Genomic DNA, 15,735 nt, shown 5'->3' with positions numbered 1-15,735 from the left:
TGTAGATTTGATCTTTTAAGTGAACAATTGACAATCCCTTACAGAGTCTGAACTTTACGTCAGGTACGCCGTGGCTTTGCACGTAGCATCTCATTTAATCTTCACAACACCCTATGTTAGCAGGACTTTGGTTGCACGTGGAGAAACTAAGGCTCAGTGTGTGAAAGCAATTCGCTCAAGGTCATGTAGCCAATAAGTGGCAGAACCAGAGTTTGAACCCAGCCAGATGTTGTCGTCTTCAAAGCCCAGGTGATGACAACTAGGTGACATAGCCAAGTCCGATAGTAGTGCATCTAAAGATCTGGCGGGATACATAGATTACTTGTCAAACAAGTAGGTGTTGCCTTTGATCAGAACTCTTGGAAAACAGGAAGTCCCATTCTGATACAGAAGGCAAGGTTGTGCTGAGCCACAGGCCCCTGGATGGCTCCAATCAAGCTGCCCCAAGGCTCTGTTGCACTAAAAGAAGAAAATTGGTGGGTGGGTAAGCGTGCTTGGGTCTTTTTATACCCGGTGGGGATGTTTCAAGTTCTGATAGGGGAAAGTCAGGAAAACTCAGTCCAGCGGGGCTGAAGAGTGCTCGTGAGCCATCAACTAGTCACCAAGCTGCATTTTTTAAAAAATGAGCCTTTTGGGGAAGACCCACGGGGATGGTATCCTGGAGGGAATTTTTAAAAAATAGTTTAAATCGACTACAAAGTGTGACGTGGGTACAATATTGTGATTCTTCAGCATTTATTATTCACTGTGTGTTAGGTGCTTTGTTGGTGTGGACCCCCCGAGGACTGGCTGCGGTGCCTGTGTCACTCCTGATAATTTTTAAACTGTGTCCTTTTAACCACATTTTTAAAATTTGAACTTCCCCAATGTGAACACTTTCCACTTGGCTACATAATGAGAGCACTTTCATTCCTTTAATGTTTGCTTTTGCCTTTGATCTAACAATTTCTGTTCAGATTTCACAGTTTTCTGTTGCTTCAGGATTCAAAGAACCGATTACCCTGCTGGGAGCGTGAAATAGACTTTAAAAAAAAATCTGCATGATATTTCCTTCCAGTGAAATTAATTTAGGTTTAAATGCAGGGGGAAGAGACACACCTTGTGCTCCAGTGGCTTTCTCTCACACACCTATGCCGTTCCTTATCCCGAAAGGGCACAGCCAGACATGCTGTCAGTCTGATGTCTTTTGTGAGGATCCTTTGCAAGAGGCAGTTGGAGAACCTCTTTCTCTTTGACACCCGGCTTTGTGTGGGCCAGATGACATATTTCGAATGTTTATTTCTTTGACGGCCAACCTTAAAAGCCTGGTGGTCCCGTTGGGCACGGTCCGTGGCTGGGGTACTTAAGTGCAGCTGGATGGGCTTGCTGGGTGTTTTGAAGGTATTTTGGGAAACTCACCCTCTTGTGGGGCTGGGACCATCAGCTCCAGAGCAACAAAGGACAATTTGGAGGGGAGTGGAAGAAGCACTCCACAGCCTCTCTGGTCACAGCATCCCAGGTCCCCTTCTACCTAACAACGTGTCCTTAGTGACTCCGCCTTCGCCCTCAGGATCCCACCCGGGCTGTCTCACTGCTCCTTAGTCTGGCTGGGCGTCCGGAGCCCTGCCACCTTCCCCCACTCCCCACTCCCGGTCGCCTTCAAACCCTTGGAGCTGCGCTGCGCACGGCAGCCGTGCTCGCCCCGCGCCCCCCGGCGGCCTCCCCAGCACCCCGGGCCCCCTCTCCTTGGTCCACTGTCTCCCTGCCCTTCGGTCCATAGCTTCCCCCTTCAGCCCCAGACGCAGGAGCTGTCAAGCCCAAGGCAGCTGAACCAGCCCCGGAGCTCCCGCGTCTCCTCTTCTTCCTTTGTGTGCGCCGAGCGGAGTTGGGGCGGAGGGAAAAGGGGGAGGTCGCTCTGTCTGTCTGTCTCCCGCCGCCTTTGCCCGGGCTGCTCGAAGTGCCGCTGGGAAGGCGGGAGCCCAGAGTGCGGGGAGCAGGCGGGGCGGAGCGGGGCCGCCCGGGTGCCCAGGTCACAGCCTTGCGCGGAGGAGTGCGAACCGGGGCTGGGGGGGCTGGAGCTACGATCGGTCCTCTCTGGCCGCCCCTCAGCCTCCCTCAGCTCCCACCTCCTACCCCAGACACCCGGAGAAAAGCGTGCAAAGGCACGGAGAGGGACAGAAACCACAAATAAATAGCGGCGGCAGCAGCGCGTCATCTGGTGGAGCAGGAAGTGCAGGCAGAGTCCAGAGGCTGGTGCTTTCTGTGCGTACCCAGGACTTTGCCATGGGCTGGGGACCGCGGCGGCTGCAGACGGCCGGGCGAGGGCAGCGGCGGCTGCGTGCGTACCGGGGCTGAGCGAGCAGCGACGCGGGGTGCACGGAGATGGCAGCGTCCAGCAACTCCAGCCTGTCCGGCTCATCTGTGTCCTCGGGTGAGCTGCCGCTTGTCGCGTGTGGCTGCCGGGCTGGGGGTCTCGCCCTCTGCCCTCGCCCCGCATCCTGGGATGGGTAGCGTCTACCTGTGGCCGTCCTGCCCCCTCTCTAGCAGTGAGGCCAGGCATCCGGTGTGACACTTGTTTGGTTTGCCAGCACCCTTGGTGCCCACTGCACCCCTGTGCCTGACATCTGACAGCGCAGGAGCGGGAAGAGCGGTGGCACCCTTAGTGTGCGGACGCCAGTGTTCTGGGGACTTGGGGAGCAGCAAAAGCGAAGCGAAAGGAGCCGGGCAGGCTCGCACTTGCAGGCACAGCTGGAACCGGAGCTGGCGGACTAGGGAAGGTTAGGGTGACGCCGGGCTCTGGACCCGCTTGCAGTGCGGTGCCCACTAAGCCGGATGCCCGAATTCAAGGCAGAGGGGAGCAAAACCCTCTCTCCTCCCAGACTTGATTTTCTTTGTTTGTTTCAGAAATTAGCTCCGTGGAGACACATGCTTGGGGCATGGGTTTGAGATAGAAGTATGGAAGGATTGTGTCTTTCTGGTCCTGATTGAAGTGAGCTAGGAACAGGAGGTCTGAGCCCAGCCTCTGACAATTTACCTGGGTATGTGGTGGTGTGTGTGTGTGTGTGTGTGTGTGTGTGAGAGAGAGAGAGAGAGAGAGAGAGAGAGAGAGAGAGAGAGAGAGAGAGAGAGAGAGAGAGAACACGCAAGAGAGGGAGAGAGAGATTGATTTTCCTGTGTGGCCTCTTGGAATACGCTCTGTAATTTTACTTTCCAGGCATACATTTTTTTTTTTTCAAGTGCGGCTGAGAAAAGGGAGGACTTCTTTCAGCTTTTCTATGGTTGATCAGCAGGTCTAATTGAAGAGGAAAAAAATTGCTAATGAATCTGAAGGAGTAGGAATCAATAGAAGCAGACCAACTGGTTTCTGAGTATGACAGGTTTCTAATCAGAATGATGCATTAGGTAGAATTTTTCTACCTCTCAGGTCACTGAAAACTTGAATGACAAACCCTAAAGGGGTCGCTGATAAGACATTTAGTGTAGTGTACAGTATTCAGGGTTCAAGAAGTTCTTGAAGTCCTCATGGAAATGCTCAGCATATTAATACTGTATTCCTAGTGTGTGTTCTTATTATTACCCAAAAATTAAACTCAAAGGAAGAAACGTTGGAGGCACTGGACAGCAAGCCAGACATGAAGGAACCATATCTATAGACGTGTGACTAGTTCATAAACGCAAGGTGAATTTGACTAAGGTGTAGCTGGGATGTGGCAAAAGTGATCACTTGAAAGCCATCTGTTATCTTTCTTTGGCAGGTTTAGTTCCAGGGAAATGGCACTTCCTTTCTTGATCACGGTCAGCTGATCAACAGCACAGTGTTGTTAGGTGTATGTTATAGTTCCAGTTTCTCGTAGTAGCAGCCAATGGGACAGAACAGTCATATCTTATTAAGAGTAGCAACAAGTTGGCCGCCTGTGGTTTTAATTCTGAGAACTCAGCAAATGCTACAGCTTATTTTTAGTACCCCAAACCACTGCTGCTGCTTCTCAATTCATTTTGGTTGACTAACATTGAATTTAAAATAGTGATGTTGGCTCATGATTAGCATATGGTTTTCCCTCTCAGAAAACTTCCCACTAGAAAAATCAACTCGTGGGGGGAGAGAAGTGGCTTAGGGAAAGAAGCATGGAAAAAGGGCAAGACGGAAGTAGTTTCACATGATTTACTGATGATGTAAGTGACAGATGCTGTGGCATCTGAATTTTCAAGTCTTCATGTAGCTTAAGCAACCTCCTCGAAAAACCTAACTCAGCCTTAGGAAGACTACATGGGTTTGAAGCAGCAGCGGAGCATAAGCTTTAGATAGTGGTAATTGCGTTGCAGATGGGCTAAAGCTATGTATGATGGTTCTTTTTCCTGCTGAGTTACCACTATTTTAAATCCTAATGGAAACTGGGAAATTACGTGAAAGCTGAAGTTCAAAAAGTGGGCATGGATATATTATTTGGGGTGAATCAACCTGGGCCATGAGCTGATGTTGTCTGATTCACCAGTTAATCAGGCACTTTGTCTTGAAAAATAAGGAGAACCGCCGTTCTCTTTTTAAGCACACTCTCCATGGCGTGGTTCATGAATAATTCAGGTGACATAAGCAATTCACACCTGTGAGAGGTGTTGGGGAGGAAAGAATAGAGCCTGTTTGTGGTGGCAGCTGGGTACTCCCAGCCAAAGGTCAGAATCTCAGAAATTAGGGCACTCCATCAATCATTAAATCACCATTTTGGAGGGGCTGCTGTGGGCCAGGCAGTAAGCCATATAAGCCTCTGCTTCAAAGAGGTTAAGTGAGGAAGATAATTTTGGGGTTCCTTCTAGCTCTGAGGTCCTGGGCTTGTTGTCCTTGAGTTCTGGTTCCATCACTGATGAGTTAGGAAACTTGAGCTGAGTAAACTTCTCTGTCTCAATTTCCTCATCTGTAAATGTAGGCGAATGCTATTAATAGGAACTGCTTCATAGGAATGTTAGGGGATTAAAAGAGATAACGTATGGAGAGCATTTAGCACACAGAGTGTGGCACTTAAGAAGTGCTTGGTGTGAATGAATTTTGCTTCTTGGAGGAATGAAGAAAATGGCAGTCAATGGCTCAGACTTTTAGGTGCAGAAATAAGTCAAACACACATAAAATCTGCCTTTTACTTTGCATGTTAAATTTGACCTGGAGGTTGGGGCTCCATTAAACAAGCATTTATTAAGTGTCTTTTAGGTTTCAGGCAAGGTCCCAAGTATTTGGAACAGAACGGTGACTCAAGATGCTTTCTCTCACCATCCAGCAGCAGAGATGGACAAGCAAATATCAATCTGTATTCCAGAAGATAAAATGCCATATGCGGAGGAGAGTGCAAGGAAGAGAGGACAACCTTAATTTAGAGTGGGCAGTGGAAGTGACCTGTGAATTGGGCCTTGAAGGATGAGTAAGAGTTTTCCAGAAAGCAGAGAGGGAAAGGCATTTCAGGAAGGGGCAAGAATGTAGGCAGAGGCTTGGAGATGAAGTTCATGACCTAGTTTTCAACTTCCTTTCTTAGGGCTATTGATCCTTTTTCTCGGTGGTTCCTCTTCTCTGCACTGTTATGCTTCTAGGCCAGGGGTGTCCAAACTGCGGCCCGCGATCCATGTTTTATTGGCCCGCAGCAAATTCCAAAAATATATTTAGTTTACTTAAATAAACCAGGTGAGGCAATATGTACTTCACCTCGAGTGTGTGGCCCCGGCTGTTTGTGTATTTTACCGCATATGGCCCTTGGTGAAAAACATTGAAAAAAGTTTGGACACTCCTGTTATAGGCTCATAAGCAGCGTCGTGCACAGAGCTGCCGACTCACTTACTGCTTCTGCTGGTGCAGGCGGCTTTCTTTCTGTGCAGGTAGCAGTGGCTTTGCTGGCACAGCTCTAGATGCCTTAGGACATATTTGGGCAATTGAGCACTGAAAACTGAGTCGATTTTATAGTGTCCATGGAGCGGTGAACTCGTGTAACCTGGGTTAAACCTCTCTTAGAGGGATAGCTTTGGGACATTTAGGTTTGGTTGTATTTGCACAAGGAGTAAAGAGCTACTAATTTACTCAGTATTAAGCCCAAAGTTACCTGAGAATATGTTCGTACCTGCTGTTGTTCAGCCGTATCACCCACGTGTGTCATTTATCCTATATTACCAACTGAGGCATAACAAATGAAACAACCAGGTTAACATTCATTTTTAAATACATTTTCTGAGAACTCTTCAGGAATTTTCTTCTCAAATATTCAATTATGTGTAAGAGAAATTGCTTTGCCTTTGTTTTAATGATAACTGCTGGTAATTAAATTTCACAATCATCTCGATTGGCAGGAAGGTTTGATTACCTTTATTATTATTTTAAATAGAAAAAAAATCCCTATCTTAAGCATTTAATCTAGCTTGTGGTACTTGATTATATTCTGAAATAAACAATGGTTGATTTGCAAAACAGTTAATAATCATGGATTATATTGGCTTTTATAATTGAAATAAGAACTTTTTGCTTGTAGTAATGTGATTGCCACATAGAAAATTTCACAGAGAAAAGAAAAAAAATCAACTCAGGTAATAAACAAAGAAACTGTGAGATGTTTTTCAGTAACTGAACTAAGTAAAAAATTAAATATTAAAGGGACCCCTGGTTACGAAGTTGTTAAGATTTTGAGAAGATAAACACACTGTAATTATAGAAATGAGATCAACATAGACTTTTAAAATTAAAATGCAAATGGAAAAAGGTGAAAATCAGTATTAGCTAAAAAATCTGTATTAGCTACAGAGTCATCAAACCTTAATTGGGAAAAGAACATTCCTGAATGAACTGAGGGAATTCTTTCGTCAGATTCTATGCAAGGGTAGTGTGGGGTGGGTAAATATAGTCATCTCTTGATATCTGAGGAGGATTGGTTCCAGGACCCCCCACCCACCAGGGGTGGGTTCCAAAGTCCAAGGATGCTCTAGTAAGCGCTCTGCATCCATGGCTGTGGGGACGGAGGGCAACTGTAATGCTATCTTATACTGTCACACGGGTGGTGATCCCAGAGGTGATAAATAAGAATTTTCATTACTCATTATTGGAGGACCACAACCGGTGACATATACAAATCTTTCATCTTCCTCGATGCGGGAGGTAAAACTGAACGATAACAATGCTGCCAAGACTTACATATGTGTAATTAGAAACTCCATGAGTCTAACACTACAAAGCAGGGTGTCTTTGTTGAAACAGACATTCGCGATGAGAAGTCTTCTTTTGGACACTTGGATACTTCAGAAATACTCAATTATGAGAAAAAGCAATTTCTTTACCTTTGTTTTAGTGATAATTGTTGATAATTTAATTTCATAATCACCTAGAGTGGCTGGATAATTTGATTACCCTTGTTATCTTAAATTACAAAAAAAGAAAGAAAGTTGCAATTTAAAAAAGATAGCAAATAAAAAAACCCACAAAGCTGTACAGTGTCAGGTGGTTGCTGGACTTACCATGGTGGTCACTTCTTTAGGTCTATAAATGTTGGATAACTGTGCTGTACACCTGAAACTAATATAATGTATGTTAGCTACGTTTTTAATAAAAATCTGTTTAAAAATCACAAAGCTCAAATGAACCCCCTGAGAGAACCGTTCCCTCAGATGTAGAGTGTTGTTCCCTGCTGTTTTCTGGTGACCTTTCCACATCTCATTTCAACTTACGAGTAGATTTTCATTGTCCATTTGTGGTAACACAGACGAACCCAGGGATACAGCATCTGAGAGAAAAGGAGGCTCTCTTAAGCATGACTGCATGTTTTCAGTGTTTAACAAGGGCCCACTGAGTTGTGTGCTTTTGCTAAAGTGCCAGCTTACCCCCCTCCCACTAACCCTACGAAGTGTTTTGAATGGTGCTGCCATTTGTTCAACGCAAACACCAGGTATTTTCCGAGGCCAGTCTGTGTAGGGCTTAACTGGACAGTGTGTTCTCTGAGCTGCCACCTGGGGGTTGGCCCCAGTGTCAGACCTGCTGAGGGCCGTCTGCTGCTCTGCAGGGTCTCCTGTCTTTGCACAATGGTGAAAATAACCGGACATTGGGTTTGGAAAACCTATACATTGGTATGTTTTGGAAAACAGTTTTTTGCCAGAAGATCGAGATACCTGCCAAGATAGTTAGAGACAGAGAGAAATGGACCTAGTGACGGGCATATGATTAATAGTACCCATCTATCACCTGCCAATCATTTATGATAAATGTATTTGCATCTCATGGCTCCTAAAATAGGTCATTTAATTTTCAAAATGAATGGCTTTCTTTCTTTCTTTCCTCCCTTCCTTCCTCTCTCCTCCTTTTCCTTCCTTCCTCCTTCCCTCTCTCCCCCCTCCACCTTTTCCTTTTGATTTTCTCACCTCTTAGTGTGTGTTGGTCAGATTTCTATTTAGAGATGGTTTTCGTGAATCCTACATTTGGTCTTCTTTACTGTCACTAGTTTCCAAATCCTCCAAGCACCTTCCTGCTTGCTTCTCCTTCCATTTTCTGAGTGGGAAAGGAAACTAGTATTGTGTTTTTCATGTGGATTATGGTCAGAGGGTTAAGATGGACTTCTGTATAGCTGGTGCAGGCTGGTTGGTGTGACAAAACACACTTAACGTGTCTCGAAGTTACTAGCAAAGGCAGAGGTTTGTTTAAAGTCTCCATGGCTAGAGGAAAACCCAGTTAGGAATGTGCTGGCCAAGGGACTCATGTGGCTGTCCACTGGGGTCTGAGGCTGAAGACCTGGCATGTGTGCATTGCCAAGTATTGATAAAACTTTTTCAGCTGTGCACCCAGGGAGAGCCATCCACCAGCTGCTTGTGCAAATAGTCTGCTTTCTCCTTATTTATTATTAATCAAACATCTTTGTGAGGGCTTGTTTTTTAATATAGTCCTTACAGCATGGTCTGACTTCAGCATGGCCTTGCTTCAACAATGTGGCCTGTCAAAGTAACCCAACCCCAGCCCAGTCACAATATAACCTCAGCAGTACAAAGTATTATTATTTTTTTAAACTTTTAGTTATTTTAAGTGTGTTCTTCCAGGACCCATCAGCTCCAAGTCAAGTAGCTGTTCCAATCTAGTTGTGGAGGGCACAGCTCACACTGGCCCATGTGGGGATCGAACCGGCAACCCTGGTGTTACAAGCATCGTGCTCTAACCAACTGAGCTAACCAGCTGCCCCTAAAGTGTTATTTTAAATCACTCAAGTCTGAGTTCCCATAGACATTCTCTAATATTCATAGTCTTATTTAAAATGTTGTAATCACCTCAGGTCAGAGGTTCCAGAGATTAGATTCCTGGAGTTGAGGTATCACCTATACATTGTGCAGGCTGCCAGTCACCACTTGCCTTGGTGGGCCTGCTGGGGAAAGAGCATGTTTTCATGAAGACAGGCTAGATACCAGCTGCCTGGGAGAATCAACTAGATTGTGAGAAAGTCTGCTTCCTTGAGCTGGTGAGAGAGCTCACATTCTGGGTCTTCATTAGAGGTCATAGGAAGAGTCCTGAACTTGGAGTCAGGAGACCTGGACACTTAAACCTTTAGCCAGAGCATTTGAACCTTTAACCAAGACTCTTTCACCCTCAGAGCCCTTAAGCCCATAACCGGGGCCTTTGACCCCTTAACCAAGGCTCCTAAACCCTTAACATAGGTACTTAAACCAGATACTTAGCCAAGCCCTGCGACTAGCTAGCTATGTGGCCTTCGGTAAAATTAGCCTCCCTGAGTCTTAAATACCTCACTGCAAACTGCGGTGTGACAGACTGTGTCCTGGAGTTGATATGAGTATTAAAAGAAGTGATAGAAGCATAGCCTGCAGCAGACCTGGCCATCGCATCTGCTCATTAGATATCCGTTTCCTCCCATCCTTCTCTCCTTCCCATAATGTCTCTGAGCCTCGGTTCTCTTGGCTATAAACCAGAAATAGCGATGTCTGGTGAATTTATGCCACAGGGTTGTCATTCCTGAAGCACTATTTGGGAAAATGTTTATAAACTATAAAAGCCAACTAGCAGTACTGGATGGCTGTTCCTGTGTCATTCTGTTTACATTATCTCATGTAATTCTCAGAACATTTCTCTGAGGTACACATTATACCCCATTCTGCAAACAAAGAACTAGGTTCAGAGAGCGCACAGGGCTTGGATTTGAACAAAGTCTTCCTGATTTCAAAGACCATTCTTTTCCCTCTCGAAACATAAGGGGTTTGTTACTTTCTATCTCTGTTTAAAAAGTTTCTGACGTCAAACTTGAAGGCTGAAATTGTTAACAGAGGAAACACGGTGATGTAGTTTTACTAGGTTACCCTCAGTCGTTACTCAGACCCTCCTCACTCAGTGGGACTAACACTTATTCTCACCACATTATGAACGGGGAAGTCTTACCCAGTCATTACTTTGCAGAGAGAACTCCTAGACTTGCAGGTATCTGGACTTAAGAACAGTCTTGCTGCTGGGTGAAGACTATATAGCTGTTCAATGTACTTTTCTTGCCACTTTGCTAAAGGCTTAAGATTTTTCTAAATGAAAGAAAAAAAAATGAGGAAAAAAGAATGGTAGTCCATTGCATTCAGTGGACTACCTGCACTGGGGTTTCACCAGCATTCCATTTTGGGTGAGCACATCAAGTCTTGTGATCACCTGAGGAAACTCCCAGATTCTGAGTCCTCGGGTGGCCGGTTATGTATTCGTTAGCTCATATCTCAAGTGACAAAGGTAGAGGAACCGAAATTACAGGAGTTCACGGAGACCACATGCAATAATTGCTACCTGAGAATTATTTTTCTCCCAAGCTGGATTGAGTTTACATTTCATTGTAGGTTTAGAACCTTGGAGGTTGTTGAGCAGATTCCAACATCCCGGAAGTCAGAGAATCACAGTCCGAGGAACTCCAGGTTCCGTGCTGTTCAGCTAGTTGATGATGGAGCTGGAACTGAGACTGGCATCTAGCAGCCATGCACTCAGGACACTAATTCTCCATTCCCCTTCCAGTCTCATCCTAAAGAGTAGCATTGTCCTTAGAGAATTTCTTGCAGATGTTTTTCCTGTCTGGCTTCATAGAGGCTGTTCTATTTAATTATTTAATATTTTCGGGGAAAATAAAGGCATAAAGTGCTTTGTATTTTCAATGGGCCTTAGATCTCTAGGCTGTTGTGCCAATAGAGACACAAAGGTTTAAGTGACCTAGGGTCTGCCCTAACTGTATTAAGCTGTGTTGTCCAGTATGGTAACCACTAGCCACGTGTAGCTATTTAATTTTAAATCAAAGAAGAAAATGTCAGTTTGTCAGTTCACTAGGCACGTTTCAAGTGCTCAACAGCACATGTGGCTCGTAGCTACCACATTAGACCGCACAGAAATAGGACATTTCTAGCCTTCTGTGGAAGATTCTGTTGGACAGCACCAGTCATTCTAAGGGACTTTCCTAATGTAAAATTAGAAGCTAAGGATGGAAACTTGGATAGAATGTCCTCCCATCCTGTGTTTACTCCTTTGCCCTGCTTAGGTTATATTTCACTAATTTTGAAAATTGGCTTCTTTTATGAAAATAACTTTTTCCTCACTGAGGGAAACTGGAATGACAGCTGAAGGATGATCCTGGGGAGAGTTAAGATGTTTATCAACTCTTTTAGTCCTGAAGTTGGATTCCAGCTTTATAAAAAATGGTCTGCAGCCTCCCTAATGGCAACCCTGTTTCTTTTTGGAACAAACCCCCCGGGGAGTTGTAATTTCACCCTCCGAGAAGAAAAAATGCCCATGTCCAAAACAAGTTTGGATCATATCATTGTATCTCTTCCAAAACGTCCTAAAGAAAATAGGAAAATTGTGAATGTGAGGACTGAGGTTGCTGGCGGCCTATCCAAGCTGTGTTATGTAAAAGAGATTTTATACCAACTTGGCCAATGGCAAACCGTTGGCTTAGAAGTACTTTGCTTCTGCAAAAGGCCTATGTATGGGGCAAAGCAAATGCACTGGTTTTGAGAAAATAAAGTTAGCTTTTGGAATTCTCAGCACATTTAATTGGGGAAAAACACATGCAAATAAGATGCAAGAACATGACAGTTTCTAAGGAAAGGAAGCTGCCCTCCTTCTTGAACTTCTGTTACCATGATCAAGTGCAACCAAAATTGGGAAGATGGAAGGTATCTTGAAAATGTCAAGCACTGTCAGGAAAGAGGTGGATAGATGCGGAGGCCATTGGACTCAGAAACCGTAATAGCCAGAGCACCGTAGCATGTACGGTTTGCTCATTACTGTCAGAATTCAGATCATAAATTTAGGACAGTATGAATCACAGAGTCATTTGGGTGATAACCTTATGCGATTCTTTTCTAATCAGAGGGTCAGTCCCTGGATTTTATTGTGCCCCATCATTGCCCTTTGTACCCTCAGTGCTGGCTGAGTACTGGCTTCTTCAAGGAAACAAAACCTAGCACTTCCTTATGATTTCACAGAATCCCCCATGAATAATGTAAAGACATATACTTTTTCTTAAACCGTTTTGCTTTCAAGGAATAACTCCGAGAGATCAGTGTTGGGGCTGCAGGTAAACGGGAAGCAAGAAGTATGGTTTTGTGGGTAAATCTTCTGTAGCACCTACTGGAGTGTGAGGGCTGCAGCACCAACCTATAAGGGTCTGATGATCCAGACCGAGGCCTGCTCTGTCTAGTATGGCAGCCCTGTGGGCTCTGTAGCCCTTGGCACGTGGCGAGTCTGAATTGAGATGTGCTGCCAGGTAAAAGATACACCAGAGTTGGAAGATTAGTACAAAACCAAAGGACAGTTAACAAATGTTATGTTGACTATATGTTGAAATGATGACATTTTGCGTATGTTAAGGTAAAGAAAATATACTTTAAAAGTTCATTTCACCTCTTTATTTAAAAATAGTTAAAGTAGCTCCTAGAAATGTTGACAATTACATATGTGACTCATGTTACGTTGGTATTAGGCAGCACTGATCTGGCTGACTCCAGGGAGAATGTTCTCGTTTTTATCACCGACTCCACCATACAGACCTGCGGATTCACTGGCCAGTGGTGCCCATAGTTGTAGCCCCTTCCACTTTCTAGCCTGAAACTTACCCTCCCCCTACCAAGGGTAGTTCAGTCATCATTCCCAGGTCCCTGGTTTGTTCTAGTCTCGGACATGGAGAGATATCCCTGGGTCTGTACAGTGCTTTTGAAATGAAATGCTATAGAGAAGGACAGGTTGAAGCTTTCATCAGATTCTTGTTTATGCAGGTTTTCTACTTTGGTTTCTTTTTTTTCTTTTTTTTTTTTTTTTTGCTTCACTATAATTCTAGACTTTCCATAGATTTATGTACAGCCCTCCTTCCAAAGAAAGCCTGCAATGCTGTAATGCTGTGAATTGGTAAAGGGAAGGTAAGAGAACAGGGGACATGCTTTTCTGTCAACCAGTGGAGAAAATTCTTGTCTGATAGTCTTTGCACTGAGGCTTCTTGCCGTGAATATGTATGTGTATATACACACATGTCCATGTAGATGTCTGTACGCGAGTATATATGGTCGTATGTCTGCTTGTATGTGTGTGTGTGTATATGTATACACAGAAAGCAGAAGTGGATTAGGTTTCAAACAAGTTATTTTCAACCAAATATGTAATATGTAAATAAATACCAAGGGAAATGAAAAGTCAAGCTTAGCATTACTTCTAGCGATGAAAGAATTCCTTTGGGCTGATGCTAATGATGTGTAGATATTAATACACATAATTTGGCTGCCTAATATTGATTTAAGGTGCTCATTAAAATTCACTTTATTATAGAAAAATTAGCCTTTTTTTTTTTTTTTTTTTTTAGAGTGTTTGTCCCCACAGACAGTGAGACTGTTAAACCATGTTTACTGGGCAAATAATACTATTTTGCTGATTTTCATATGCAGAGAGAGCCTTATTAGGTCTCCTTCAGGAAGTGCCCTGTGAGTTGTTAGTTTCGGTTGGGGACATGGTTAGTTGAAGCCAGCTGTCCTGTCTTATCTCCTGCATGATCAATGTCCAGAGTTGAACGTACTCTCAGTGACTAGGGTACTGTTTTCTCATATGTGACATTAAATATGCCCGACGGTTGAACTTTGACCACAGGAGAGCCCTGTGCTTGCTTTAAGCAGCCAAACTAACCCACAAACTAACTCCCCACCTGCAAATGTGCCTTCTTCCTCTGAGGACAAAGCACTTGACGGGGGCTTTGTAAACTCTTGAGACAGTATCAGAGTAAGATTAGGAACATAACCACAGCAAATCCTAGGCATTTCAACGTGGAAGACAGCATTTGGAGTTAAATAGTGCAACTTGTCATAAGAACATAATATTAATAATTGCTGTGGTATTTATTTGATTCTCTATTCTAACTCCAGTAATGGCACTGAGGGGTATTTTGTAAAAATGCACAGCAGCCTCTCAGGGAGGAGGTGCCCTGCAGACATATTATTTTTCATGAATCGCTGAGTGTAAATCTGTCATTGAGGAATTCATGACAACCTGTTTCTCAGTTCCTAGCTTGTGTTGCGGCTTGTGTTCTTTCTCATGGTGGTAAGTTCCATCAATTTTCTACCGCTGGAGTAGACTGGTATTTCTTTGTATCACTTTAAATGTAATTCTCTGAAACTTCTAACATTCGTTCTGGGGTTTTGTAAATAAATATGCATTCATTGGGACCCTGGACTTCAAGGGTGGCGTTGTGTGACAAGTGCTGGGAAGTTGGGGACCTGGCCCAAACACCAATACCAACTGGCTGTGTTCACGTGGGCCTCTCTGAATTTCCATTTTTTTCATCCGTACAATGAGCTGATAATACTTGTTGTAAGAATCAAATGGGATAATGTCTGTGAAAGAAACTGGAAACTTGAAAATTTGTGAACAAAACAAAAATCTCTGGTCTTATGAAGGTCTCATACTAATGCAGATGCTCCATAGGTTCCTTTCCTGAGGGATCAGTAATCACTCAGAGTTCATGATCTTCTAAGATACCTGGAAAAATCTCCCCTAAATATGCGACCTTGCTCTCCTTCAACAGCATTTCAGAACCTTGAAGTGTAATCCCAGCAGTTTAGAATTTCTCTGCTCCGTGTAAGGCTCTACTGTGGATCCCATATTCCCACAAATAATTTAAATGAGCCTGGACAAATCTCTCTCATTCAAAGGGACACTGCTCTTTCTACTTTTCAACTCAGAGGAGTGACTCTTTTTAAAATTATGTTTGACGTAATATTCAATACATGCAAATGAATATCTGTAACAGACATGCAAGTTACACAGCACAGCACCATGACTCTCCTCACAAAAGCCACCACGCAACCTAGGAATATTACCTACCTTTGCATCATCCTGGGTACCCTTCTCCTTTCTCCCTTCCTCCCCCATCTTCTCTCATTACTTCCTCCCAAAGCAGCCACTACTTTGACTTTTCTGCTTATTATTCCCTTGGTGTTTGTTCTTTCTTTAAATAATTTTATGACATATCACTAAAATACATGCCCCACAGGAGCAAATATTTTTGTCTGTTTTGTTCACTGCCAATCCCCAGTGCCTAGAATCGTGTCTGGCAGGTACTAGGCCTTCATAGTTATTGGGTGAATGAATACGTTTGTCCTCAAGTGCTCTGTCCTAGGAATTCTGTAGCCCCACCTTTATCTCTTGTATGTAAATCAGTTTTATAAGGACCCCATCACTGGTTCACATTAGCCACATGCCTCTAATGAGTTTTAGAAAATTCGTTTTTAAAAAACTTATAATATGGA

The 15,735-nt window shown here is 44.0% G+C and overlaps 1 protein-coding gene across 2 annotated transcripts in view; it reads left to right on the top strand.

The window, feature by feature from the left end:
- The first annotated feature begins 1,584 nt into the window (after window positions 1-1,584).
- Window positions 1,585-15,735, top strand: part of CHN2 (chimerin 2) — a 268,716-nt gene continuing 254,565 nt past the window's right edge. The window contains exon 1 of one of the 2 annotated variants that reach the window (XM_019726170.3): window positions 1,585-2,410. In XM_019726170.3, the coding sequence (XP_019581729.2) occupies window positions 2,362-2,410 (49 nt within the window). In that variant the 5' untranslated portion in view covers window positions 1,585-2,361. The remainder of the gene's footprint in view (window positions 2,411-15,735) is intronic. The other variant, XM_019726171.3, reaches the window with a different exon arrangement.

This window comes from Rhinolophus sinicus, chromosome 4, assembly GCF_057876585.1.
Source record: "Rhinolophus sinicus isolate RSI-liver-muscle chromosome 4, RSI-T2T, whole genome shotgun sequence".
Taxonomy (NCBI): Eukaryota; Metazoa; Chordata; class Mammalia; order Chiroptera; family Rhinolophidae; genus Rhinolophus; species Rhinolophus sinicus.
The sequence above is the reverse complement of the archived record's forward strand: the minus strand, read 5'-3'. Positions and strand labels throughout refer to the sequence as shown.